Source organism: Nanorana parkeri, unplaced genomic scaffold (genome assembly GCF_000935625.1).
Source record: "Nanorana parkeri isolate BGI_ZX_2015 unplaced genomic scaffold, ASM93562v1 scaffold557, whole genome shotgun sequence".
In the NCBI taxonomy this organism is placed as follows: Eukaryota; Metazoa; Chordata; class Amphibia; order Anura; family Dicroglossidae; genus Nanorana; species Nanorana parkeri.
Window position 1 is genome coordinate 5,273 of NW_017306825.1, and position 27,573 is coordinate 32,845.

The following is a 27,573-nucleotide window of genomic DNA, read 5'->3' on the forward strand; positions in this document are numbered from 1 at the left end:
AGAATGATAAAGTTTTTATGTACTCAGTAAAATGCTTTGAATTGACTGGTTCCAAACACAGTCCTTACCCCTTGGACATTTCCAGAATTTTCAAACTTAATGAAAGCTGATTTATTGTTTTTACAATTTGATTTGCACACCGTACATATCCATTTTAAAGGCATTAACATTTTTTTTTTATTGGGACATATTAGCTAAACAAAGAAAAAATTTGTAGGCTGCATAAGCATCCACCTCCCTACCTGTTAGAATCAAAATCAATTTTCGCCCTCAATTCTAGCTGGTTGTGTTTGGGACATCTAGACCCGGCAATATTGCCCGTTCATCTTGCCAAGTTGAATGGAGACTGTTACTTAACTGTGATTTTTGGTTATCACAGCTGTGGATGACTGTAGTTTCTTCTTCGTTACCATTGGCTTCTTGGTTCCTTTTCCGATGAATATTCCCTCTTTACCTGGTCACTGAGATTTGGGCAATAGTGTCCTTTTGGCAGACTTACTGGTCTGCTATATTATTTCCATTTATGTTTTAAATAGATTTAATTAAAGCCAGGAGATCTGGTGCAGAATGTTATTCCAAAACAGTTTTAATAAATCCTTGATACCTAAATGAACAGCATTGTTAGAACATCTTAAATACCAGGACCTGACAGAAACAGGTGTATTTATGACGGAAACTCCATATCAATATGCACTAGAGTTCAAAACGTTGGAATCACCTACAAAGCTTCATTAAATTCCTTAAAACTGAATCAAATTGCTTAAAAAAATTAAAAGGCAACACATTGACATCATAACATTCTTTTTATTTTATATAACTGTTCTAAGTGATAAACTTTCCATTTATCAAAGAATTCTCTTCAGCAATTACAGCTTTGTAGGCCTTTGGCAATCTAGGTGTCATTCTTTAAATATATTTAGACATAATTTAAACCCATACCTTCTACAACTCGTCTCAAACCTTGTTTCTGACCCTAGATTGAGTCTCTTCCCCCCAAAAAAGCTAAAATTGGGTCAATTATCTGGTTATTGTACCAGCCAGTCCATCAAAGATCACAGTCCTGCTCCTCTTTAACCAAATACGGTTTCCTCCCAGCTGTAAAAGTATGTTTTAACTTTAGAACATTGGTCTGCTTCAAGGTTAAAGGGGCCTATCAGCGCAGGATCACTCATGCTGTAAAAGACTAAATTCAAAAGGAGGCATTACGATTTTTATTTGCTAGATAAAGCTCTTTCTTTAAAATTCTATGTCCATATATCTAAGTGCAGTATCTCAGAGATGTCTTTTCACGGTTTCAGACGGTACTTTTAGTTGACATGTAGGATTTAAAGTAGCAGTAAACAAAAGACCTGTAATAGGGTTTCTGAACCGGAAGAGGCTGATGAACCTAATTTGAGCAGATGTGGATCTGGACCTTCTGCTTCTTTTTCGGTCATGGTTACATAAAGTTTGCACTATGCTCTCAAGACACTATAGACTGACGTGTTTAAGAAAGCTGTTACATTTTAGCTATATTTGAACCTTTGGAATGAATTCACTAAATATTGAAACATACGGTAATAGGTTTCAGCTGTGCTCTCACAATTACAAAGGTGTCTGTATTAAACACCTATTTATCTAAGCATGCACCACGTTTACCATAGAAACGCTAGAGAAATAGCTGCAGAAAATGGTGCTCTGCAGTCATGTATACATATTTTTAATCATTAATAGCCATGTGCAACATTTGTCTTGGCTATATTTTTAAATGAATTGAATGGCACCATCAATGCTTTCAATAACAAAAAGTTATTTGTATATAAACTGAATCATTTGGAATTACTGAGGCGACTCCTATTACTACTACACTCCTGCTCCTCCTGAGCACATGTACAGTCAGCCTAAAAAGTGTGAAGAACGGACGCGATTGTGTAAAAAGAGTAGATGAAAGTGATGAATTTTCTTGTAAACCGGTAAATTTAGGCATTACATTTTTAGCTGTATATTCCCTGTGATCTGCTGCCTGCCACCTCACTTCATCTTGAAGAAAAAAAAATTTTTTTTATAGATTGCATGTGATGCAGTGTATGTTAAAAGAAACTAGACTGTTCCAACAGATTCCCTAGCCTGCGACAACTTCAAAAACTTCTTCCAGATGTGTGCCCATGGAAAGAGCAACTTCCATTACAGTATTCAAAATAAAGCTTACCTTTCCACTGGTTACCGAAACCCTCATTAATTTTCACCTTTACAACAAAATTTCTGAGGCCGTAAATGTCAGCCTAAAGATCATGAGCTTACCAGCATCCTAACATTTCAAGATCATCTCTAATCATTACCTTGATAATGACAGTGATACATCCATAAAACCATATTGTATTCAGAGGGCAGTGGTATTGCGGAACAGGTGCGAAGATTAAAAATCTCTTATGTTTCCTTGAATGAAAGCTTCGCTGGAAATATCAGATGTGTCTTGGAGTACCTCTTAACCTTTCCATAGCCTAATGAGTACACTAAAACCAGTGCGACAATGAAGCAGCAAGAAGTACATTAAACCAGTATAAAGGCTCTGGGGAAAAGAAACCCGCTGTCCTCATAACAATACCAATTGGATTGTTCATTGCACAAAAAATGGGTCTCATTCTGCCTTGCATGCCAAAATAAACTCTTTGTACTCTGTGCTGACTGATTCACTGAGCAACGCAAGCATTGTTAGGTGGAACATTCGGATCAGGACTATCACTGATTTTTATCAAGCAGTAACTGTTCAAATAATAATTGATGGCCTGTCTCTTACTGAATTGAGGGGGATGTAACAGACCTCTTCATCATCACTTTGCAATGAGTTATCCTTAAAGTTTATGTAAATCTACCAGGGAACTGCTCGGGTTAGCTTTTTTGGTTTGTTAAATACACAATTGAAAGCATCTGTTGTATCTGATCAATAAATGCAGAAAACCAGTAGCGTTCGGTGTCTTGTACACTCTGCAGGGTTTACTCAAGCATTATTAGCCCTACAAATTTAAATCTGTGGATTAGAGAACACCAACCTTCCTGTGTTGGAGAGGCATTGTATAGCCCTAACATGGTTCCTGTCCTGGGATGACAATGCTGTACAGTGATTCAGTATTGTCCACAAGGACAGAAGTATGTTACTAGCAGGCTCACCAGTTGAAAATAAAGAGACAATCACACCTAAAAGCTGGTAAGCTTCAATACATTTCACTTAGGAGTACAAAAAAAAAACAACCTTTAAATACAACCTCGAGTCATGCCACAAATGACTAAATACTTTACATATCAGGGTATGTATATTTGATCTATAAATTTGAGCAGTCGCATTACCTGTGAAGAATGTTGTGAATCCTTTCAGCAAATCATTTTCTCTGATCAAAGGAAATAGATGAGGACGGAGTCAGCAACAATCAAAGTATCATATGCAAAGTTGAGTCTTCCGTTGCTAGACACAGTACAGACATCAGTATCTGAAACAGGCCCAAAACATTCCTCCCCCCCATAGCGGTGTATGTAAAAACATAAAGACAGCAAATATCTTTGAACATTTATTAGGTTTTTAGAGACCCAACTGCCTTCTAAATCATAACATCTTGGCCAGCAGATCTGAGAGTAGGAAGTCCCATACATCTATATCTTGAACTTTTCAGTGCACAGTATATAAACCCATGTTTTTCTCTACACAGTCTTCATAAGCAAATGTATTGTAAATCTGTCAAGAGTTTCATTGTAGATCCTGCCAATAACAGCAGTTCCTGTTTCAGGGTGAAAATGCTAAGCCATCCTTGATAAGTAGTTACATTGTCAGTATTCCAGGTGGCGTATGTCCAGAAGGCCTTCTAAAGACTTTAGCAAAGCATGCTACTCTTAAATGGGATATACAGTAGTTTAAATAATCTTAAACAAATGAAAGATCAGATTGATGGAAATCTTATCAGTGTTAAGGTTTCAAAAGTGTTGTTTCCTTGTACTGTTTGTAATAGTATATGCTAATTACATATGAAAAAGGTCTGGCTCCTGCTTTGACGTTTCACTTAAATTTATTAACGCAGTTTAAAAAAAGTATTAAAATGCCTCGCTGCAAAGAAAAGAATCAATACTTACCACTCCTGCCACCAATTGTTGGAGATAAGCTTGGTTGAAGAATCTTCAGTACCAAACACTTCCAGGAGTGCTGGATGCCCCATTCAACTCTTCTTGCTGGGGTTCCCTTTGTCAACTGATACATCACATCAGGACAAAGCAGGGACATAGTGGCCAGTGGAATAAACAAAAGTGCACAGTGGGGTCAAGCATTCCACACATCCGTGTGTGCTGAATGCTAAAAAGTCTTCAGGGAGCAAAATCAGCAGAAAAGTCAGATTTTTTCAAAATGCTATTAAAAAAAACAAAAACTGCAGATCAGCCCAGGAAATTCCCTAATAGCAACATGAGCCCAATGATCATAAGCAGAGAGGGGTGGGACCTGTGTCCCTGAATGAACGCAAAGAAAACGATTTTACAACGAGCACAAAAACCCCCCCCAAAACTACTTTCTTTCTCACCCACTGAGGGGCACAAAAGCTTCCAAAAAGCAGTCCAACTGAAGAGTGGACAACACAGCAAACAAAGAACAGCCAACCCCCATCCAAAAAAAACAAACTAGGTGATGACTTGAGTAAAAGCCTCCTTGGAAAGAGCAGAGGAGGTAGCAATGTCCAACAGAGCTAGGAATATTCCAAAGAGGGCGCAGACTCTAGGAGAGAACAGGATTCCAGGCTGCAGACATCAGCTGCAGCAGTGGGCATGCTTCAAGTAGCACGAGAGCTTACATAACTTCATAGAGTGCTAGTTGGGGGCACAAGGCACAGCAGGACTGTCCCCCATATCAAAATTTAGACAGGTTGCAAACACATGGCAGTAAAGCAACGTAAGCTCAGGGTAAAAGGTAAGGTCTCATAAAATCCAACCTCTGGTAGCAGGTGAGGGTCGGGTGCCTGTTGTCCATGTTTAATGCTAGTGGCCACCACAAGAGGGTCTTGACTGTAGATGGGAGACCTGCTCAGCCCTGAGCAACCCAACTCTGAGACTCAACTTTTCATAGTACAATTTACTGAGAGCAAGGAGGCTGTAGGAAGTATTGCTGGAAACAGGATTCACCTTCCGCAAAAGGTAAGCATCTATATTGGCATTTTTTAAAGGCTGCTGGAACAAGTACAGATGTAAAAGTTCTAGGGGATTAGAAGGTATAAATCAAAACAAGTTGCAACTGGTCGTTATGCAAAGGATCACTTTTCGTGATGGACACACTTCATATATGTCTATACTCAAGGCCAAATGCTATTAACCAACAGTTTACACATTACCTGAGCGGAGTCTTCCTTACAGACATTTGTAGCTGTTAGTGTCCCATAAGCTTCCATTATTCCTACTAATTTCTTTTAAGCTGAACATCAGGGAAAACAAAGTCTAAGCTGAATTGATAAATGCTATATGTCTGGCATATATGTATACATGGAAGAGCACTCCGCACAGGGAATTGGGTCCTGAAAAAAGGGGTGGCCTTAGCATGTGACGTGTTCGGTCAATAAAGCATTGCACCTTTGTTGTGGAACACAACAGGATTTTTGCCTTACCTGTACAACCCGATTCTTTTTCCTGTGATGCAGTCGACCCAATAGTGCATCACAGGACAAAGAGATCATTCTGGAACCAATGGATTATGTAGCTTCCTTCAGATTACTAAAACAAACCCTGGCAAATCAAAGCTGTTAGGACAGTCCTGTATCCGATGCTGTATTCCAGGAAATGGATTTCACAGGCAAGACAAAAATCCTGTTTGATTGCTTCCAGAATTCACTCCATGTCGTGTTCAAAATAATTTCCAAAAAGCAGTTCAACAGAGGGGTTAGCAACACAGCAAACAATGAACAACAGTCACGTGACAAGACCACAAACCCCAATAGAAAACTATAATAGAAGGGGCACACAGCTTAGGAGGGCCGTCTGAAGAACTTTGCAGCTGAAGCTAACATCCGCAGAGGCATGAACGTCCAGATGGTAATACATAGCAAAACTGAATAGAGGATCAGGTGGGAGCCTTTCAGATTTGGGAAACTGAAGCTTGATGCTGGAAAGACCAAGACCATGTTTCTAGTACAGAGAGCCTTCATAGGAAAGGGAAGCAATAGGCCCTTCAACTTATAAGCCTAAATGATAAGTTTGCTGAATCCACCTAGTGATAGAAGAAGCTGGCTGTCCCCATAACTATGGAAGCTGGATGGCATCTTGTGTCCAAAACTGCAGGCAGATGCGGTGACCAAGTGTAGCTGGTGCAGACATCTGAGCTTCCTTATATATTGCAGAGTTGCAGCAGCAAAAGGTAGAAGTGTTACCAGCTCAGTTCGTGCCAGAAAGAAAATGGCAGGCACATGTGCAGTACAGTACCTCAGAGGGGGCTGTGCAGGCACCATGCAGCTCCACAGGAAATGGCACCAAATTAAATAAGGACAGAGGTCCCCCTTCCTCCAAGTTAACTGTTACAAGGATAAGGGGCTTCAACATTGGGCATCTCAAGCAGGGACCAACTCTCCCTCAACTAACCCTCATAGTGGCAGAGACCAGGCAAGTGCTGCAGTCATGTAATGGAGACATGCCCCATCCAATCCTCCTAGAGGACAAACCTCCCAAAAGAAGGTCTTCAGAGATATGGCTCCACTGAAAATAACCATGTCCCTGAAACTGTATAGCACTGTGGCAAAAGCACATAGTGCCAAGGTGGAGTGCCCCATGCAGGAACCATTTCCGCGAGCACATTACAGGCTGGTCTTGAATAATCTTTGCAGTGGGGTCCATGTACGGTTTGCCAAAACTAAGCCAAGGTTAAAACTGATCCAGATAACTGCTGCAGTGGGTGTGAGCAGCTTTATGGAAACTTGCTAGAAGAGCCTTGAGCAGAAAAGCATGTACTTCTCATAGACAGGTGTCCATCACCTGAGGTCACTAGCAAATAACTGAAGCAGGTAGTGAGTGGGCGGAATTATACAAAGTTGTCCAAACTGCTTTGATTGTCAGTGTTTAATCAACTGAGAGTAGCTGATTAACCAATTGTACAATCACAGGGAGTTAATTCTGGAACCAATCAAGAAATGTTTGTTGTTTAGTAAACATTAAGTTGCGCTTTACAATCCATCCAGCGATATTTCAGAATGCAGTCTCCTTTGAAACACCATCCAAAAACAAACAAAAAAACATGATCCGGCTCACACAGTCTGATTTACTAAAGTAATAATTCTGGAAATACATAGGTATGAGATGCAGTGGTAAACCAGATCAGGCAATGATCTCAATAAGGTTCCCACAGACACCACCAGCCAAGGCTGGTGTTTAATCACTACTAAATTCCTAATATGCAGGTACAAGGTGGTGACTGCTTTCACCTCAATTCTGGATGGACTAAGCATGAACAGGTGGCCAAAACAACAGTTGCTTAGCAACAGGCTGGCAGACTATGATGCCTGTGGGCAGTCTGACGATTCCTGAATGTATGACTGCTCTGTTTATGGGCACCTTTAAATTGGGTGTAAAGCAAGCACCAAATATCCTCCGATGGTCATTAGATAAATTCACCCCAACTGTTGAGTGCAAGAGTAACTTTTGTAGAAACCACCAACATACCCCTTTCCTCATTGGCTTCAGCAGTACATTTTCTACATAGACTGCCATATACCTCTGATGTTAATTATAATCTTACAGATGTGGATCCTGCACATCACTATAGCCTGCATTCCACTTCTAAAAAGTTTCAATTAGACAGCCAGCACACTAACCGTTAAAATGGCAGTATCCAGGCCTCATCTCACTGCAAAGACTAGTTGAAAGACATTCTTTATGATGGTTCCTGGCATTTGAGAGGCAAGACTAGGGCTATACACAGCTAATGATCTTACAGAGGTCTGGCAAGCTATAGGAATATAAATGCGGAGGAAGGGCAGCAGAAAGTGTCTATAAAAAGTGCCCTTCTACTGTAAAGCTGAACACTAGGCAGATATAAAAGACACATGAATGCAGCTCTGTGATTAGAAATATACCCTTAAATGTTTTTAAAAGGCAAGCAGTAACAAGTACCCAAATTTGATCTGGCATCAGCTTCTTGCAGTACCTGCACAGCAGAGCTCAGAGAGATGCAGCACAATGAGCCATTTGTTTATGAGGCAGTGCAAGGAGCATGCAGATAGGAGAAAGCAGTGTGACAAATTAGCTCATAGTGTGCAGTTTCTCCTTTCGCTGTTCAGTCAATGGGTGGGGATGGGACGATAACCTGTAAGTGTAAATACAGCAGAGGAAAAATCACATCTTGAGCCCTGCCAGACAGGACTGTGTGGTGTGGCAAAGTTGTGTCAATGGGTTGTACAGAAATACAAATGTTTTGACATGTTAATTGCTCCCTTACAATTATATCTCTGTATTCAGCTGTTTGTTTTGCGTTCAGCTTTAAAAGAACCCAGTCATGTAAGAAAAATGAGAGCTGCCAAAGCTTCAAGACTATTCCACTACTTAGTAAGGCAAAGGCCTGTAATACATGTGCATGTCCAGTATTCCAAACCTTCCCTAGCTGCGTGATTGTTGTCCGTCAGGGGGCTCAATAAGTACTTAGGAAAATTAAAGATGGCACCTTTAACAACTCATCAATGGCAGCTCACATTTCCAGGTTCCCTTTAAACAAGCAAATGTTCTTTCAGCATACACAAGTCCTTAGAATGGCAGAGAAATAGATGATAACACAAGTGCAAGCTCCAGTTGAGAGATTAACCCACCAAACATATTTGCCTCGGCATAAAGCCAATAAGAAAGAAAAACAAGGATTCCAATGTTTTATTAGAGGAGGTGGATTGTATCTGGATGGTAAAATACAGTTTACAGGGTCCAACATAGCAGGATATCACTGTAAAAGTCAGGGCCCAGGCAAGGGATGGAATGAAAGCAGTAGGAAACTGGGGCTTCTGGGAAAGAACATGTATAGGAAATATTTCATGGTGTGGTAGCTTCCATCTCACTTATGTTTTTCAGCATTGGAAACAGCAATTAGGACACAAATTTCAAATAAATTAGAACTTCATTATTTTGCTGTCATTTGGCAGAACATAGGCATGTTTACATTACTTGTGGGTATTGTTTAAATAAGGCAACACCAGCCAGCGCACAAGTCTTAAGTCCAATGTTCCTTTCTGTGCTATGGATACTCTGACACTGGCCTCAGCCAGGAGGGCAACCAGCAGAAGCACTCTGGCGTGGAAAGAGTCAAGTCGAAATACCTTTCAATAGACTAACACAGATAGGAAATAAAGCAAAGTACTTGCTTATGGGAAAGCAGATATTTGGAAAATAGACAAATATAAAAACAGCTATTTTTGGAGGAAGAAAAAACAAAAACAAATTAAAAAAAGGGGAACTTTAAGATCTACATTGTTTTTAAAGAAAAATAAAGCTTAAAAAAATTTATTCTACCCCTTCCCCCCACTACTATTAACAAATTGAAGAATTCTACCCACCTAGGAGCGTCACTTCAAAACTTCAGTTTATTTGTCCTATTTTCTTTTTCGTTATAGATTTGTGTTCTCTACATGCTTACAAAAGAAAATTTATGGACTGGCATTTTCCATTTACAAAAAAAAAAAAAAAGTGACACTGGGTGCAATTTTACGTTGTGTGGGGGGGTTTGTGGGCCTATTATAAGTTAGAGACAAACTAGGTTTGTAAGTCAGACGTGAATAGCAGAATATACCTGCAAAAACACAATGTATGAACAATAAAAGACTAAGTCAAGTCCCCCTACCAAAAGCAGCATTGGGACACAGAGCAGCATCGCCATTTAGTAGTGTCAACAGAACACCTCACCACTTTTGTTTTGGTCCAGATTTACTCATACAACTTATGTCTAGAAAATGAGACGCATTTGGTTGCAATTGAATGTTGCGTTTGCTAGCTGTGTGCCTGCAGCAGCCAAATCGGCAAAACATTTGATTGCAAACTGTATCCAATGAATCTAAAAGATGAGCAACAAGATGTCGAGTTTGGTCTGTACATGGTGGAACAAGTGTCTGATAACTCGGTAAAGAGCGAAAGCCTACAGCCCCATCACACAACCAGTAGTACTTCCATTTGGGGGTGGCCTCAAAATTGAATTTCAATATTAAGTGGTTCTTCGTGCCAGGGGCAATGCAAAACTCTCAAAAAGCAGAGACGCCATCACAGGAATCCAAATATAATATCCGGCTAAAATAGTAATTATTAGCAAGAAACAATTTGCCCAATATTTAATTGTTGGCTTGGCTTTCTGGTTGTTGATGGAAAGGCTGGGGACCACAAATAGAGCCCACGGTGACCAATCAGGAGTATGTCTACTACCAACATTAAGCCAATGAAAGCTTCAGCAATGCTCTTTACACATTGTTAGAATATATACTCAACATCTTAAAATGCTACATCATTTTTTTTTGTATACAGTGTTCAGGAGAACATGCCCCCTCCCCTACACAAAACAGAGGCAGTCGTTGTATAAACTTATACAAGACTTAGGAGCTATCAGCACTGGCCGGAACAAGTGCCAAATACCTCTGCAAAAGATCAGGCAGCAATGTTGGCCTTCTCGGAGCATAAGTACTTGGTCAGAACACCACTGGGACTACAGTCAATGCTCTACTCGGTGAGTGGCTGGGATCTAGCATTTATGTGCATGCAGCTACTGGAATCAGTAGGATTCAAATGAAAGTGATAGGTCTGCAAAGAGAAGAAAATTAAAAAGTCTATAGAGGCAAATACTTAAGGCTTTTGTTTGTCTATCCGAAGGTCGGTGAAGGACGTAGCCAGTGACGGTGGTGGGTTCACTCATACCGGTCTACTCAAACCCACACTAACAAGCAACATTCATACAGAAATATTACACTTAATTACAGTAGTATAGCATTAACTTTTTAGCCAGTGTACATAGAAAGTGTTACATTTTTCATTCCCACCCCCACCCCCAATTTTTAACATTCAACCTCAAACTTTGTTGTGATCATTATACTCCATTTCACTAAACAATGCCAAACGGTGCCATAATTCGCTTGCACAGGGGATAGTGTGCCTTGAGGAAGTAATCTGCGTGGCTGCCCAGCAGCAATTAAATACCTTAATGAGGAACTACAGTGCAAAGCAACATCCAGCACCAGTTTCCATTTTGGTGGACTTGTGAAAAAAAACATTCAGTTAAACGAAAAAAAAAAAGACATCATACATGAACTGAAAAGATGGTGCCAAAACCTGTCAGAAATAAATTGCACAAGTCACCTAAACACACTGGAGTCAGCCAATTCGGGGTTACAGTTACAAGAATGCAAGTTATATAAATCACAGTTCGGAGCAATGCAAAGCAGCCAATTTGTAGATGTAGCTCATTACCTCACGGTTAGTAATTCCAATTAGCCGACTGACTTCTCATGAACAAAAAGGCTTCCTCCATTGTGTAGGTAAACAGTTATTTATGGAATTAACAGTCTCATAATCCATATGAAATAAAACTTTGCTATCCTTAGGTAAAGGTTTAGAAGGGGTAATTTTTCTAAATTTCCCCCCAGTACTACCTTTTTATAGAGTTTGTAGCCAACAGGATAATTATGCAAATTTAAAAAGAAATAAAGAACCCATAGCCCCAGAACAGTGGCATGGAACTATGTCATGACTAGAAATTGAATTTGGAAGAAGATACAGCTTAAAAAAAATGGAGAGTATAAAAAACACACATTTCACAGTTGACAAAGCCTTACAGCCTTTCATTTACATAAATACAAATAGAGCCCCAGTTATTTTCACTAGTATACTTTATGTAACCCTTTGGTTCCCTTGGGGCACATGCTGCGTAAGCACTTCACAGTGTATTCTACAAGCTCCTTAAACTTTCTAGAGCTTTTGTGATCAGTGAAATTAAGTTTCATGTAAACAAGTATACAAAAAAAGAAAAGAAAAAAGAATAAAAAAAAGGGAGAGCTGGTGTGCCTTATTTTCTGAAATCTCACAATATAGCAAACTGTAATTAAACTTAAGGGCCAATCTGTCTCTTCTGCAATTTAAATGAAGCAAACTTTGAAAGGGGGCATCAGCTGCATAAACAGATTCCCTCAACCAAAACAATAAAAAATGAATCTTATTGCTGGCTGAATTTCTTCATCGCTTAAGTATCCTTAAAGGCACAATATACATTTGAGATAAAGCTGTTGTGTCGAAAGCTAGGGCTCTGCAATTCACCAACTGCTCCACATCCTGAAATGGCCAATTTTCTTCCTCCAGTGATGGTGTACCAGGGCTATCTGATCTAGTCGTCCAAAGCTAGGGAAATTGTAGGTATCAAGTACAATGACTACAATCACTTTATGATAAACATAGGGATAAGAAACAGTATAAAATAGCAGGCACTGCTACACGGCTCTTGATGTGCAGCATTCCCTTCAATACCAGGGTGCTCCTCTACACATAGGAAATCATTCCTATGGCCACTGATTTTGGCTTCAGCTGCTCATGAACCTACCCCTGTTGGGGAATCACTGCGATGGACAGCTTTACTAACCACTAGTGCAAATGTGGAAGTGGAAAGCCCTGGATCAGTGATCACAGGGACTAGTCATTATTTACAGAGTACCCCATTGTCTTCTGATGTCCAAGATACTCTGTAGGACCTGGAGATGCAAGTAAAATAGGGTATACACGGGTAGATGTTTGAATGAATGTTTGCACAAAAAATCCCATCAGAACGTTCCATACTGGCATCAGAAACTTGGAATGGTCGTTTGGAATTACGTTTAATTTCCGTTTTCATTTTACATTTTTTTTATTTATTATGGAATTAATGGAGAATCTGAAAGAAAACCCAAATTCACTGTTAGAAATTCATATGATCAAGAAAAACTTAATGTTCTTCAAACATTTTCGGGAACATTGTAGTTTTCGCTTGTTGATTGCACCATACCAATGGAATGGACATTTCCAAAACTACTTATTGCGTACGAAATTCTACCCGTATATACCCTACTTAACTCACAGATCGATCACCTTTTCCTATTAATAGGTTTTAAGGATGAATTTACATCTTTGTATATATGGTAATGAGCGTTACAACCCACATTACCACAACACACTACAATGAACGGCACCCCAGTGAACATATAGTGTCAACCAACACATGTACATAACTGTAATTGTTTTTTTCATGCAACGAGGCTCTTTAAAATGGACCTTCACCAACAGAACACACTTTCTCTCCCCTGCTTCCTATGACCTCTCTCTTCCACATTTGCAGATTTTTATTCATAGTAAACTCCTAGTTTTCTTTTAGCAGCCAACCACTTCTTTCCTTGACTAGGGGAGGATGTCAAACGGCCACCCACTACCTCCTGGGATGTCCTCTTTCCAGGAGGCGGTGGGGCCGCACATGTGCAGAAACACTACAAAGTCTCTGCCAGGTCCCAATGAGCTTGTGCATTGTAAAACCAGAAGAGGAATGTTTTAAGATGGCAGCACAAGAGCAAACTGGTGCCTGGAGAACTATAGCGGCAAGGAAGACAATGCTGGATTTGTATGCATTTTTATACAGGGACATTTCTGAGAAAGATCAAATGTAATTTTGGTTAGGGAGAGTTAAAGCACACAGAGGTAAGTGCATATTCCATATCCTATTTTACCAGCAACCTTCATTATGCCCCTAAAACTGAATTCCAGCCTTCCCTTCATTCTCGCACAGTTGTACAGGCTCTTTTTTTAAAACTAATTATTACAGATTTTCCTAGTGTGCCTTAAGCTGGCCAAACACTACTCAAATTTTGTCTGGATCTTGATAAAGCTGATCGAAAGAGCTGGTCGGAAAATCTTCGAACAAAAAGAGCAGCCAGCCAGTCAGCTGCCGCTTCTGTTCGGGTATCCCGATAGCGGCTGGTGGCCACTGTCAGAATACAATGAAGACAGCAGGGGATTCCGCGATCACTCTTAAGTGTTGATTGTGGACTCTAATATTTTTTGTTAAGCCTGCAGGTTGAACAAATAAAATATTACAGTGTATGGCCAGCTTTAGAATCTGCAGCAAGTCAGAGACTGATTAATTTCCTGGTTAACATCCGCAATCTAGATCTTTCGGCCCCAACTTTACTGTCATAGCCCCAACCCTTTTATTTATTGTATTTCAGTGCTTTCAAATCATGGAGGCTCAGCATTATATGAGGGCATTACCTAGGGCAGTCTGCATGCAAATACAGCCTGCCTAGGATGACATCTACCCATCAAGGCATTTTGATATTTGCATAAATCCACCCATGTGCCAGCCCACTGCTTGCATCAGTGCTGAGGGCTCTTAAGGAGTTAGAAGGCAGGGTGTTGAGGTTTTAAAGAAGGCATGTAAAGCCGTGCTGACCCCTCCAACCAGCCTTGAGGAAAAAAAGTGTACTGAAAAATGTATGCCGTCATTGTGACCTTCTGAATATGCTTAGGCTTACATTTCAATTCACAGACGCAAAACATACATGTATCCAGAACACCTGATCTGTTATGGGTCACAGCCACAGAGCTCTGAAGCTACTGGGCATCCATCTAGCATTATCAGGAGAGGTTAGCAATGGTAGGTTGAAGATCTCTTCTTTGTATAGGACAATTTTAACACCAATTTAGAGCTTCAACTAAAGCACACACAAGGGTCAAAGTGACACATAGTGATGTCCCAACAACATATGGGACAATGCACACATGGGATTATCAAACATGCAGAGTTGTCCGAGTTTTAAAGTTCTTTTTGGAGTTTCATCCTACATCCCAAAGTCATTTTACTACACAAAAATCATAAATTTATTCATTAAGTGCTTAAAGGCAAATATGACTCTCATAGTCACTGATAACATTTTCATGGCTGAAAGTCTGGAAAGAAAAGTATTAATGAAAGCCACAGTCTCACATTAATGCCCTTTAAATCTGAAAGCCCAACTTATTTCTTGTCCCTGTGACAGGACATGAAACAAGGGTAGCGGTTACCAGCGCAAAGGTCACAGACAGTAATAACCTGACAGAAGTTCTAATCCTGTCAATTTATTTAAAAAGTATGGTTTTGTTTTAGTCTATGTCCCCACTGGAGAGATTTCCTTACAGGAATTGAAGGGAAATGCTACCCTATGGGGACACAGCCTGCAATAAAACCCTGACACTGGTTCTATGCTTGCCAACTCCGTCCAAAATGAACACAAAAAAAAAAAAAGAAGACAAGCTATAAAGAAAAAAAAATTCTGACTTACCACAATAAGGAGAACCCTTTTAGAGAAAACATTTTTAGGCCCATCACTGCACAGGATTTATAAAGCAGTAAATCTGACATTCACCAAATATTCACTGCAGGTGAATCTTCCTGGTGCATGCGTTTTAAATTAGATTGATTTCACCACCAGTAAATATAAATATGCCCACTGTTCCTAGCCACCTATAAATTGAGAAATTCTCAAAATGCTCCTGGACATATGTAATAAACTCACTTGATCAGGTAAATTTTGTGATTTAGTGGTTTTGGTAAGCCGGGGTATAAAGGAATGATGGTGAAGCGTGGCTGGATGTTGCACTTAAACTTTACGGACAATAGCAGAAGGAACACATGTTCACACTTAAAATCTTAAAGTGACATTAAACTCAGGAGTTAAACCTTAACGCATTCAAGTACCACAAGCTTGGAGCGGTGGCTACTTTACAACACACACAGGGACCATGGGGAACAAAAGTAGCCACCCTCCAGAGGTAAGGACAGTGTCGGCACCAGAGATGATTTGAGGATCTACAGCCGAGTGACACACAATAGTTAGGATACTTAAATGCATTTTTAAGATTTAACTGGTGACTGTAGTGTCACCTTAATTAAATCAGACCGCTCCTTTGGCCTAGGCAGAGAAAAGGCAGCCAGTTTGAAAACGAAACTTGTCAGACTTGAATTTCGCTTGCAACCAGCATCAATGGAGGTATCTTCACAGACAGTAACATGGACCTGAAGATGTTCCGATGCTTGTGTGCCCCATAGACAGCTGCCCAACACTTTTTAGGATTATGCAATCAGACAATTCAGAAAACCTTTTTTTAATCTAGCACTCAATCTATGCTGACGCTGTAGGTGTCCACATGTCTCCACAGCCTAATCATTGTGTTTAAAGATGGCTGACTTGTGCCTGCACATCCAACCACTCCCTAAAGCTTTGGGCCCAGGCATAGTGATTTTAGCCTACAAAATGGTTGCTTCATCAAGGCAAATTCCCTCTGCTGCTAGGACTGGTGTCTACTATATATTATCCCATCTATAAAGCAAACATACCAGTAGTGCCAAGCTGCATTTCCCACATTGTAGAATAAAGGGGAGAAACTTAGAGGAGAAATCGGAGATCCCACCCCCTCCAATATAAGATGGGCAAACTAAGGAACTCATGCCGCCTGCCTCTATTATACACTAGAGAGTAATTTAATCTGAAATTTTCTAAAATTACTGTGAACGGCGTTTTCAATTAATTATCCAAAAAAAGTAATCACCCTCTCATTTTACCTAGCTACTGACAATGTAAACCTGTAATAATTAACCTCTTGCCGTCCGCCCGTAGTAGAAAAACGGACGGACGGCACTGCTGCATCTGCGGGTTGCCGTCTCCAGACGGCAATTACCAACTCCAGGGAAACAAACACTATCCCTTACAGCGGGGCTGCCCTAAAGGACAAGAAAAAACAATTTTACATACCTGATCCCCGCTGGCACCTTCCAAGCTGCTAGACCGGTCCCAAGCGGCCTCTTCTCCCCTTTTCTCCAGCGGTCTAAGGACTGCTGACAAAGTACAATGCAGAGTTGATTGCCCTGCATCGTATGTGATGATACCGAGGGACAGTCCACAGCCGGAGGCAGAGGGGTAGAAGAGGAGAGCGACAACAGCCGAGGGAGTGGGTTCAGGTAAGTGAACACAACTTTCTTGTCCCCCACTACAAGAAAAGTTTTGTATCCCCCTGGAGTCGGGCTTAGCGTATATATAAGCAACCTAACAAGTTAGGTTGCCTTGCCATACAGATATACTTTAAAAGCTACTATTTAGAATGCCAAGACCTTTACATTTCAGAGATGAAGTGGTCTTACTGTGTAACAGTTGTTTTTCGTTGTGAGACTATTTAAGGCACTATAGCAGCTAGGCGACAAACAAAAATGGATGATTAACTAGAAAGTACTGTACTGCTTTAGTGCACTACACCCAAGCGGAAAATATTTTTTTGGGGGGGTTGTTTCTACTGCATAGCCGAGCCCTTTAACAATACAAATTTGTGTACACAAACTTAAATTATACCTGCTCATTTCAGCACAGGAAGAACAGAACTTTGCCAACACCGCACCCGGAGTTCAATAAAATAAAAGGTTGTGTACACAAGTATTTACAGCAAATGCCTGTTTGTCCTTTTCCAACAACCTGGGGAGGGGGGGGTATACTGCTTATTCCCTTAAAAGTTCATACATAGCCATCCAAGCAGCAGAGGTCTATTCAACCTTTGGAGAACGAAAATGAAATTCAAAGTAGTGTTGGTACAAAAGGGTTAATCCTAAGGCAGAGAGCAGATTTGTGGTCACCTGCACTTGCTACACGTGGTACTTCTCCATGGCAGGACACCAGTGGCTTCTCATTCCAGTGGGAAGCCAACATACCACGGAAACTCAGCACAGAGAAAAGTTATTGTGTGCTGTGTCTGATGTGTGCAGAGTAAAAGCTACCAAGCAGAGGCTGTAAATCATTGTAAACTAGAAGGACCTTTGGGCTCTTAGCTTAAAAATGACTGAAAAACAAACACTGTTAAAATACACTCTTTCCTGTTAAAAACAACAAAATTTTAATGGTTTCTCTAAGTCGGGGTGCACTCCCACTGCCTTTCTTGGCTGCACACTGGTCAAATATAGGATACAATGAGACAGGCTGCTTTTCCTCAATGGCACAAAAATACCAGTAGATTGCAAAACAGAGGTACACAAATAAATATTAGGATCAGTGGATCCTGTGTATCTAATTTCCTGACAGTGCTAAAGAGGAGATTGACCTTTTCAACCTGTATTGCCTAAAGCAAGAGTTAAGGTGAGGAAGGGGGGGGGGGAGAAACAAGGCATAACACACATTAGGGCTTAGTGTTCCCAAGATAAAAACAAAGCAGCATATAGAAGCCCCTCCGTGCTGGGAAGATAAAAATTGAAGGCAACACAGTATTCACAACTACTGACAAAGTATTGTAAGGGATGTTATTTAAAAAAAAAAATTTAAACGTAATGAATTGCAGCACCGAGTGGCTTGCTTTGCATATAATGATCACAACAAGTTTGGCAATTGAAGAGGATACAAGAGCCTTGCTAATCACTTAAGACTAAACCCTCTCATTTGCAGTGTGTCTGTCGCCTACCTATACCCTGGATGCTGAACATGAATACTTCGACTATCAGCTGGTTCAGGAGCTCTACTCATTTGGGGTCTTTGAACCTTGCCAAGGGGGGCCATGCTTTGATCTCTAAAGCAGGACTGCTGAAAGTCTGCTCCAGAGAGGTAATCCATGGTATGCATTACATTATTCTGGTTGGAAGATCCACCCCCAACTGCCCTATAGTGAGTTCCACCAGCACAATCCAAGGGTGCACCAGCTGCCTGTGCTCCATGGAAAGGCATGGTGAGGTCCTGTGATCCAGAACTGTCGCTGTTAGGAGTAGGCAGAATGTTATTCCATAGGGGCTGAAAATAATGTCCATTAGTATATGGCAGAGGACCTGGCAAGCCATTCACAGGAGGGGAAGGGGTAGGTTTATCAATGGGGGGTTTCAGGCCAAAAGACTGGCTCATGCACAGTTCTTGTGGGTAGTTCTGCTTGCCGGGAAAGCCCTGCACAGAAATCTCTCTCTGATTATGTTTTCCAGGAGGAACTGCAGATTCTCCACACATTTGCTGAAGATGTGCCAGCTGATGCTGGTTCCATGACATAGCTTTCAGGTCACCAGGGTATGATGAGGGGACTCTGCTCATGTTCACCATGGGGACATTCCCAGAGGCAGCAGAGGAAATAGCAGCAGCAGCAGCAGCATGGTCTACAGCTGATCCAACACAGGAAGGCATAGGGATGCTGTGAGTAGAGACCCTGGTACTTGCATTGATGAGCAGGTTACGACTAATAGGGCTGGGGTTGGCGATCTGTCCCTCACAAACCGAGGTTGTGCCTATGCCAGCCCTAGCCTGACAGAATTGGTTGATCTGGTGCACAATGCTTCCCAGGTCTGGTGGCCTATTTTGCTGCAGGGTTGCAGCCATAGAAAGGGGGATGGTTGAGGTAGACACTGTCACATTCGGAGGGGCATCTGCGTCAGGCATCTTACGAGTTCCATGTAAACCGGGCTGCAGAATGTTGTTACCAGGGTGTGGCAGATTCTGGTGAGTCACACCAGGCGCATGCTGTAAAGTTGACTGCTGGGACATGCTTTGGACATGTTGTGACCCCATGTTCTGCGAATGCTGAATTCCCTGTGAATGCTGCAGTGCTTGAGACATATTCTGAGGGTGCTGCAGGACCTGAGGGAGGTTTTGTTGGTGCTGCAGAGTCTGTGACATGCTCTGCTGACGTGGCATTGTCTGTGGAATTCCCTGTGCATGATGCAGTGCCTGTGGCTGTGGTATACTCTGGGCATGCTGCACACTTGGATGCTGAAGGGCCTGCGGCTGGGGGATGCTCTGCGTATTTTGCATTCCCTGAGAATGCTGCAGCCCCTGTGGCATGCCTTGGGGGTGCTGCAACGTCTGAGGGTGTGGCAGGCTATGGGTGTGCTGCAGTCCAGGTGGCATGCTTTGAGAGTGTGACAAAGTCTGCTGTTGCATGCTATGGGCTTGCTGCAGAGTCTGAGCATGCTGTAGGGCCTGCTGGGGGCGGGTAAGCCCCTGAGGGTGATTTAAAGTGCTAGGTGCAACATATGGAGAAGAAGGAGGATTCATCATGGAGTCTGGCAAGAGGCGGGCACGGTTGCCGTCAAAGCCCTTTAAAACACTTTTAGCAGGGGACTTGACAATTGCAAGAAGTCCAGCCTTTGTGCTGACCTGTGACGGATACGGACTGTAACGCTGTCCTGACGTATCTAATCCGTTCACGGTGCGGCGGATATGCTTTCTCTGCGGAACCTTGACGCTGTTTGGAAAGATTTTTATTGTAAGGGGATTATTGGCAACTGTCTTAGCATAAGCATCCAATTCTGCTGGAGTAGGATGCTGAGCAGATCTCATCTTCTGTGTAGTATCCCCTGCCAAAAAATAACAAAGACAAACTATGTTAAGGCTTGTGCAGCTTTTAAGAGGAAACCAAAAAAAGAGCTAATTAACATGCTGAACCATATAATCTCGACATTCTTTACCCTGACATACAACTGCGACGGGTGTAAATTTAATAACCTACATACAAATTACAGGAATTTGATATAAACCTTGATAGCTTTAAAGTACTAAACTGCAAATTAAGCAGCAAGAAGTGCCTGCACATACCTTCCAATGTCTTCAAAAGAGCCACAAGAGCTAAAAAACTAGGGGGAAAACCATCCTGGAAATTCCCCACGCCCACTACACCACCAGTGAGGCTGTTATTCACAGTGACAAAAGTCAATAGTGACGTGTAAAAGGTAGGTCAAAACTAAAATCCCCAATTTCTAGGGCTTCTGAATAACTCAAAAGCATTGTAAAGTATAAACAGCCACTTCCTGCTGTATGCTTTTCAGTACTATTGCCATAAGGGCACAACAAATTGCGATGCAAAGCACAGCAGCTACTTAAAGAAACCTTTCAGCATTCTTAAGGAACCACAACCAGGGGGAAAAAAAAGGTAAATTCTAGCGGCCTTTGTAATACCTTTTTTATAGATATAATTAACATGACGAATCACAAAATTACAAGTGAATGCATGGTCAGCCGCAAAACAGCTGCTAGTGTCTTGTAAACATTGCAAACTACAACAAGGTGAAGGTGATTTTTAAAATGTACCAAATATGGAATATATGCTTTTAGTTTTAGTTTAGCTTTTTAACACCAATTTAGAGCTTCAACTAAAGCACACACAAGGGTCAAAGTGACACGTAGGGATGTCCCAACAACATGCAGAGTTGACCTTACAGATCAAATCAATTTCAGTTTAATGAAAGAACAGCAGGTAGGTGGGTTCAAATATCAAGCAAACCCAGTGATTAAGCACAATAACTTAATATGACCAGCCACAAAGTGCATGTCCAACCTTTCTGACTTGCAATCCATTTCAGTACTGCGCCATAATTTGGGTTTGGATATAAATTCAGGTAGTTAAAGTGACATTAAACCCTCAAGATTTTTTAACATAAAACAATAGTGTAATGTGCGCCTTACTGTAATCCATGGTTGTTTCCCTTCTCTTTGCTGCTCTTCCTTTTAAATCTGTATCTGTTCTCATGCTGGGCAGAACTTCTGTTTTGCAGCAGACTGCCTTGTCTCAGGAATGAATACACGGTGTCTGTGTATACGTTTGTATAGGCTTGTAACCTGAGCCATCACTACAGCAAGAGGCCCTGAGCTGAAAAGGGAAGTTCTCCCCAAGCATGAGAAGACATGAGGATTTAAAAGGAAGAACAGCAAAGAGAAGGGAAACAACCATGGATTACAGTAAGATGTAATCCATGGTTGTTTCCCTTCTCTTTGCTGCTCTTCCTTTTAAATCTGTATCTGTTCTCATGCTGGGCAGAACTTCTGTTTTGCAGCAGACTGCCTTGTCTCAGGAATGAATACACGGTGTCTGTGTATACGTTTGTATAGGCTTGTAACCTGAGCCATCACTACAGCAAGAGGCCCTGAGCTGAAAAGGGAAGTTCTCCCCAAGCATGAGAAGACATGAGGATTTAAAAGGAAGAACAGCAAAGAGAAGGGAAACAACCATGGATTACAGTAAGGTGCACATTACAGTATTGGTTTATGTTAAAAAACCTGGGGGTTTAATGTCACTTTAAATAATTCATGTTAAGTATGTGACCAGGGGTTATAATACCTTTTGAAACATTAGACAGACCCCCAAAAACTATAAAATACATGAGCTACAGCCACCATTTGTCAGAGTAACAGATAACAGATGATACTTGGTTGCATCCATTCATTGTGGAACACAAAAAGTAAAGTAAGATGACATGCAACAGGAAAAGTTTATAGTTATACATATGTCGCGTAATCCGTGCCGTTTCCCACACTAGCTCACAAAATGTGTGTCCCACTACTTCAGATATTAACCTTGCACAAATCCAAACAAGCCAAAAAAAAAAAAAAAAGTTAGGCAGAAGAAATTTTTCTTTATAATGACTTCTGCCAGGGATCAGCGAGCTTTGAGATTTTTCTTACTATACGATGAACATTGGTTACTGTTCACCATTGTAATTTCTCGTTGTAAATAAAAAAAACATTTCTCTCCTTAGATATTACTGCAAATATCACCGGCCAGTGACCTTTGAAGGACTCTGCAAGATTTACAGTCCACCGTTATTAACTTCATTTGAAGAAAATGGAAACACAACCAACATGTTTTGTGTGGAACTGCAATAAGAAAGGATGCAACAAGAGCTCTTTTTAAAGTAAGCCTTCTTCACTGCTCATGCAGGGCAAAGCAACAGGCTTATGTAGCTGCCAATGCACATACCTTCCTGCCATGTGGATGTTGGGAGTGACAAGAGGAACTTTCATAACTTAGAAATTCAACAAGGCTTTTGACATGAAATCACATCTCTAGAGATTGGCGACGGGCTGCTCAGGCACTCAGAGCCGTCACATGGGGTCAGGAAGAGCCCTCACCCTCGTTGTCAGCCTAGGAGGAGGGTGAATGGGCCACATGCTCCCAATACCTGAAAATAGCACATAGAGGGGAGCACAAGCAAGGGGAAGTTCAGTGAACCCAGTAATTTGCTCTGCATGTTCGAGCACCGGCTCACTTAAAGCAAACCTATACCTTGGCATTTAGGGCAGAGTAACAGGTTTACTGGGTACAAGGAATTCTCCAGTGCTTTTAGTTACTTTTCACTTATATCCCTATCACTCTGAATAGAGGACCACGGTAGTCATTTCCCCACCTCCTATTATGCCTACATGGTGGTCTTTAGCCCCATATAAGCGCCATCCCAGAACTTACACAATGATTTTGGGGAGGGGGCTCTGGCAGGCAAAGGGCTGGCGGGGGTGAACTTGGAAGGTAATTACATGCACTAGTGGATGCTTGCTAACTTGTAAATTACTTTGCCCTGAATTGGGAAAATTACAGGTGCGCCATAACTTGTCACAAACTTGTCGCAACAAACTGAGCATACAAAAGATGTCACCAGAGTAAAAACTACATGCAGGTAAAGTTACATGGAAATTAAGTTCTGCTGTAAAATGGAGTTTGGCCCAGCAATCCAGTCAGTCCTCTTCCAGGTTAAATGTCTTCCAGCATCATCCGATGCACTTCCTATGAACCCAAACTATGGATGCACCGATACCGATACTAGTATCGATATCTGTGCCGATTCCGAGTATTTGGGCAAGTACTCGTACTCGCCCAAATGCTCCGATGCCTAGCACGAGTACCTCCGGTATCAGGAAGCCGGGCAGCGCGTCATTCCACGCTGCCCGGTTTCGCGATTGACCGGGAAGCGGCTCCATGCTCTCTCGTCACTTGTGATGAGAGAGCATGGAGCCGACTCCCCGGCCAATCAGGAAGCCGGGCAGCGTGTAATGACGCGCTGCCTGGCTTCCCAATTGGTCGGGAAGTGAAAGCTAAAAGGAATCAAAAACGTACTTTTTTTTTCATAAGGACACCAATGTAAAAAAATTCTGCATGATAGTTCTGGCTCTGACCTTCAGAACCAGAGTCTCAGATCTACTGCTGCATTCTCCATAATGAGTGATATGATCTCAGTTTCTGTAAAGAGGCAATGACCTGGCAGCAAGTGCCTGTAATTCAATATTGGGAGCTTTTGAAGCATGCAAGATTCCAACTCACCATTCAACCTATTGAATCCCATGTGTAAGGCAAACGCCAACTTTGGATAGACCAAGTCTTTTAATGACATCTGTATTATCCAACTCAAAGAGCATGCCACATTTTATTTAAAGAGACCCCTTCACCAGACCATTCATTTTAACAATCATCTTGCCATAAAATGATATGCTCATGTAACACATTTTATTGAAGTTATTATGTGTAAAAGCCTTCTGTGTAGTCATCTAAAAACCCTGACACTACCACTGGTTGCAAACATCTTGGATGTGATGTCAGCAAATCCAGCAGACAAAGCTATCATTAAAGTGACACAATGCAGTATTGCCTATCATTGCTCCCCCAGTTGCTACAAAAAAAAAAAAAAAAAGGTTATATAGGAGCATGTTGGTAACTTTATATTCTATGTACATTAACTCTGCCCAGGTAACATCACAATGGCACATTAACACAAACACACATACCCCGATCACAAACCACACATACCCCAATCACAAACCTCCTAGTTTGTCCATGGCTGGACACACTTGCTGAGAGGATGAAATCCTGGGCCGGCATACAAGAGGCGGCAAACGTTTTCAACCTGTCTATCTCATACAATAAAATCACTGTGCATTCCTTCAGAGGCGTCTGTTGCTGCCAGGTGGACAGTCTTGCACCAAACCATTCAATTCAAAACGGAGGATATGCATCTAGAGTGGAGCTGCATACAGTCTTAGAGCAAGTGTTGTGATGTTACACGTGACATGTCACTTCCCATGTAGACATAATGCACAATGCTCACAGTCTCTGCTACAGAGCAATCTGTAGTAGGAGCTAAAGTTCAGGTGCTGATCAGATTCATCTCCTAGGGTTAGTGCTGGGTCTATCACTGGCAGCCAGCAGTTGTAGCACTAGAACCCGCTGGAGCCACTGGCACTCTAATTGGAGATCTGGAGCCGAGTGGACCACTCGCTGTTCAGTGGCAGGGTGCATGCAACCTGCAGCTAACATGCTGGCTTCCAGAGTTCTACAGCCATTTTGGACAGAACAATATCCTCAACAGACTCACTCGCCTGAGCTGCAAACGTGTGCACATATTCTTGTACATGGTGCATGTGATGACTGAAACCCACCCTCAAAAAAGCACAACATGGATCAGCAAGTCAATTGAAATGCTCTCCAACAATAAAGTGAGCCATTTTCCTTTATTTCCTTTTCCCCCCGCTCAGACAAGCATGGTAGCAGTCATGCATACATGTAAATTAGACACTGGAACATTTCTCGCATTTAGACGCAAGACAACAAAAACTGTCACTAGAACTTACAAATTGCTAGCGAAGACGGGTGACTGTGCTACATCGAAATCGCACCACATCGGAAAAGCAGATTTCTGCAACTTACTAGACCTGTTAGAGAGAAGGTATAACAGTCAGAAGGCAGAGTAATCATGTTTACACCTTTAATGGTTAGGGCATTGGCCACTGAAGAGAAACTACAGCTTCATGCCCTGTGTAAACTTGGAAATCTGCAAAACTCTAGTTAGCGCAAACAGTGGGGGAAGAAAGGCACAAAAAAGCCAAGTAAACGGATTTGTCATCCAGAGCCTAAAACTGATGTCGTTTCAATTGCAGAGCTACGCGTAAAGCCTCCCTTACTCAAGAACCTAAAGCCTGTCGTCAGCACTCTTTCTTTAAGACAATGGTCTTGATAAAACTGTAATTAAAGTCATTTTCAGAGAATTGGTAATCCTTTGAATGCAGATTAAGAAATGTAGCAGTAAAATTATCACAAGCTGCATCAGGCTCTTGAACGACTAAGAGAAAGGGACTAAAAAAAGCAAAGATTTTGGAAAAGGCAGGATAACATGACAGACCAGAAACTTGACAAACATGCATCTCTTCCAAATGAGTATACAGTCCGTATGCCCATCGCACTCAGAACCACTGCTCCATGAGTAGGAAGTGGGTGCAGCAGGTGTCCATGGGTGGCTTCCGTCAAAGTATAAGTAAAGGATGGACACCGGCACTCCAAAGAAAATCCAGTACGTCTATTTATTCACGTACTTGTTGCAAATTCAAAACACAAGACACGTTTCGGGGTCTCACAGGATCCCCTTCATCAGGCAAACAAGTGATGCCTGATGAAGGGGATCCTGTGAGACCCTGAAACATTGTATCGTGTTTTGAATTTGCAACAAGTACGTGAATAAATAGACTTACTGGATTTGCTTTGGAGTGCCGGTGTCCATCCTTTACTCTTCCAAATGAGTGACCCCTCATGACTGTGGTACTTTCAGACTGCCCTGGCCAACTTTTCTGGGGGGTAATCAATGAGACAATTTAGAAAATGGCTTATGTTTGCTGCAGTCCCCCTGCAGAGAAGGGGAATTATCCTTTTCCCATTGAAAGAATGTGCATGTTTGTTCCCCAATCTACCTACAACCTTATGCTAGGCACACAACTCAAACTCCAGAAGTTGGTGACCCCCTGTCAGTGCCACCTGACAAACTGAGCAGGGTGGAATTTAATCGGCTGAAAAATGCCTGCACCCTGTCAGATGCAGTCCCTGTACAGGAATTCAGATACTTAGGCAGCCGCGGGTGCGGCAGTTGTCTGCATACAATAGCTGGCAGTAGAGAATCCTCCATCCATGCTCGAGTGTGGATGGAGGAACAGAGCATTTTTTTTTCTTCTTCAGCCCCCTGGACAGTGTAAGGAAATCTTTAGGCTACCGCAGACATGAGATTGCAAATATAACTGCTACGCTACCATTTATAAATTGACCGTGACAAACATGCACATGGTTTCTGCTGAGAAGGTATGCTTATGCACTGAACCATTGACTTCACCTTAGGGGAAACCGTTATTGTACATTTAGATGACTGTTTCATCTTGTAAGAGCACTTGATCAAAGACTTTCAAGGTCATAAGAGTGCCGAATGATATATACGGTTGGATCAGGCGACAACCGTGTCCTCCTCCTTGCGTACCCTTAGTCTGAGTATACAAAGCCCAATAAAATCAAGTGATGCTGCTGAGTCGAGCATTGCTTGCAACAACTGGGCCACGTAGAAGTATGAAGTTTAAAGAAATGTCAGTACAGATGCATTTGAACACAAAAATGGACGATACATCCTTTTCCTATTAAAAAAAGATAAAAATATTACAACTCACTTTGCATGAGATGCATCCATTCTTAGGCCATAAGCCAGAGGAATCTGTGGCAAGTTTTATCAGCAAAGCCATTTGAAAGTGGTAATTACTGCCTATTCAAAGTGAAATAAGTGACCACCTGGGGCCAACCTTGTTGGGAAATCATTGCAAGCAGTTGTCAATGACTCCCCTTTTTAGAACAGAAAAAGAATGAGGTCATCACCTTGAGAAGCTTGCCCATGAGCCAGGTCAGAGAATAGAGAAGCGGTTCCCTCAATCACAATGCAGCTGCCTTTGCTTTAATAAGAAATATGCACATCATCTATGGTCATCTTTGCAAAGTTTAGTAAATGCAAGCAATGAGACACATTCAGCACCAGAAATGACTGGGCTCCTTCAAACTCCCCCC

At 41.7% G+C, this 27,573-nt stretch overlaps 1 protein-coding gene across 1 annotated transcript in view; it reads right to left on the reverse strand.

The window, feature by feature from the left end:
• Positions 1-17,874: 17,874 nt before the first annotated feature.
• The window catches only part of FAM222B (family with sequence similarity 222 member B), an 18,986-nt gene continuing 9,287 nt past the window's right edge, over positions 17,875-27,573 (reverse strand). The window contains exon 3 of the mRNA XM_018562040.1: positions 17,875-20,302. Coding sequence (XP_018417542.1) covers positions 18,429-20,302 — 1,874 coding nt within the window. The 3' untranslated portion in view covers positions 17,875-18,428. The remainder of the gene's footprint in view (positions 20,303-27,573) is intronic.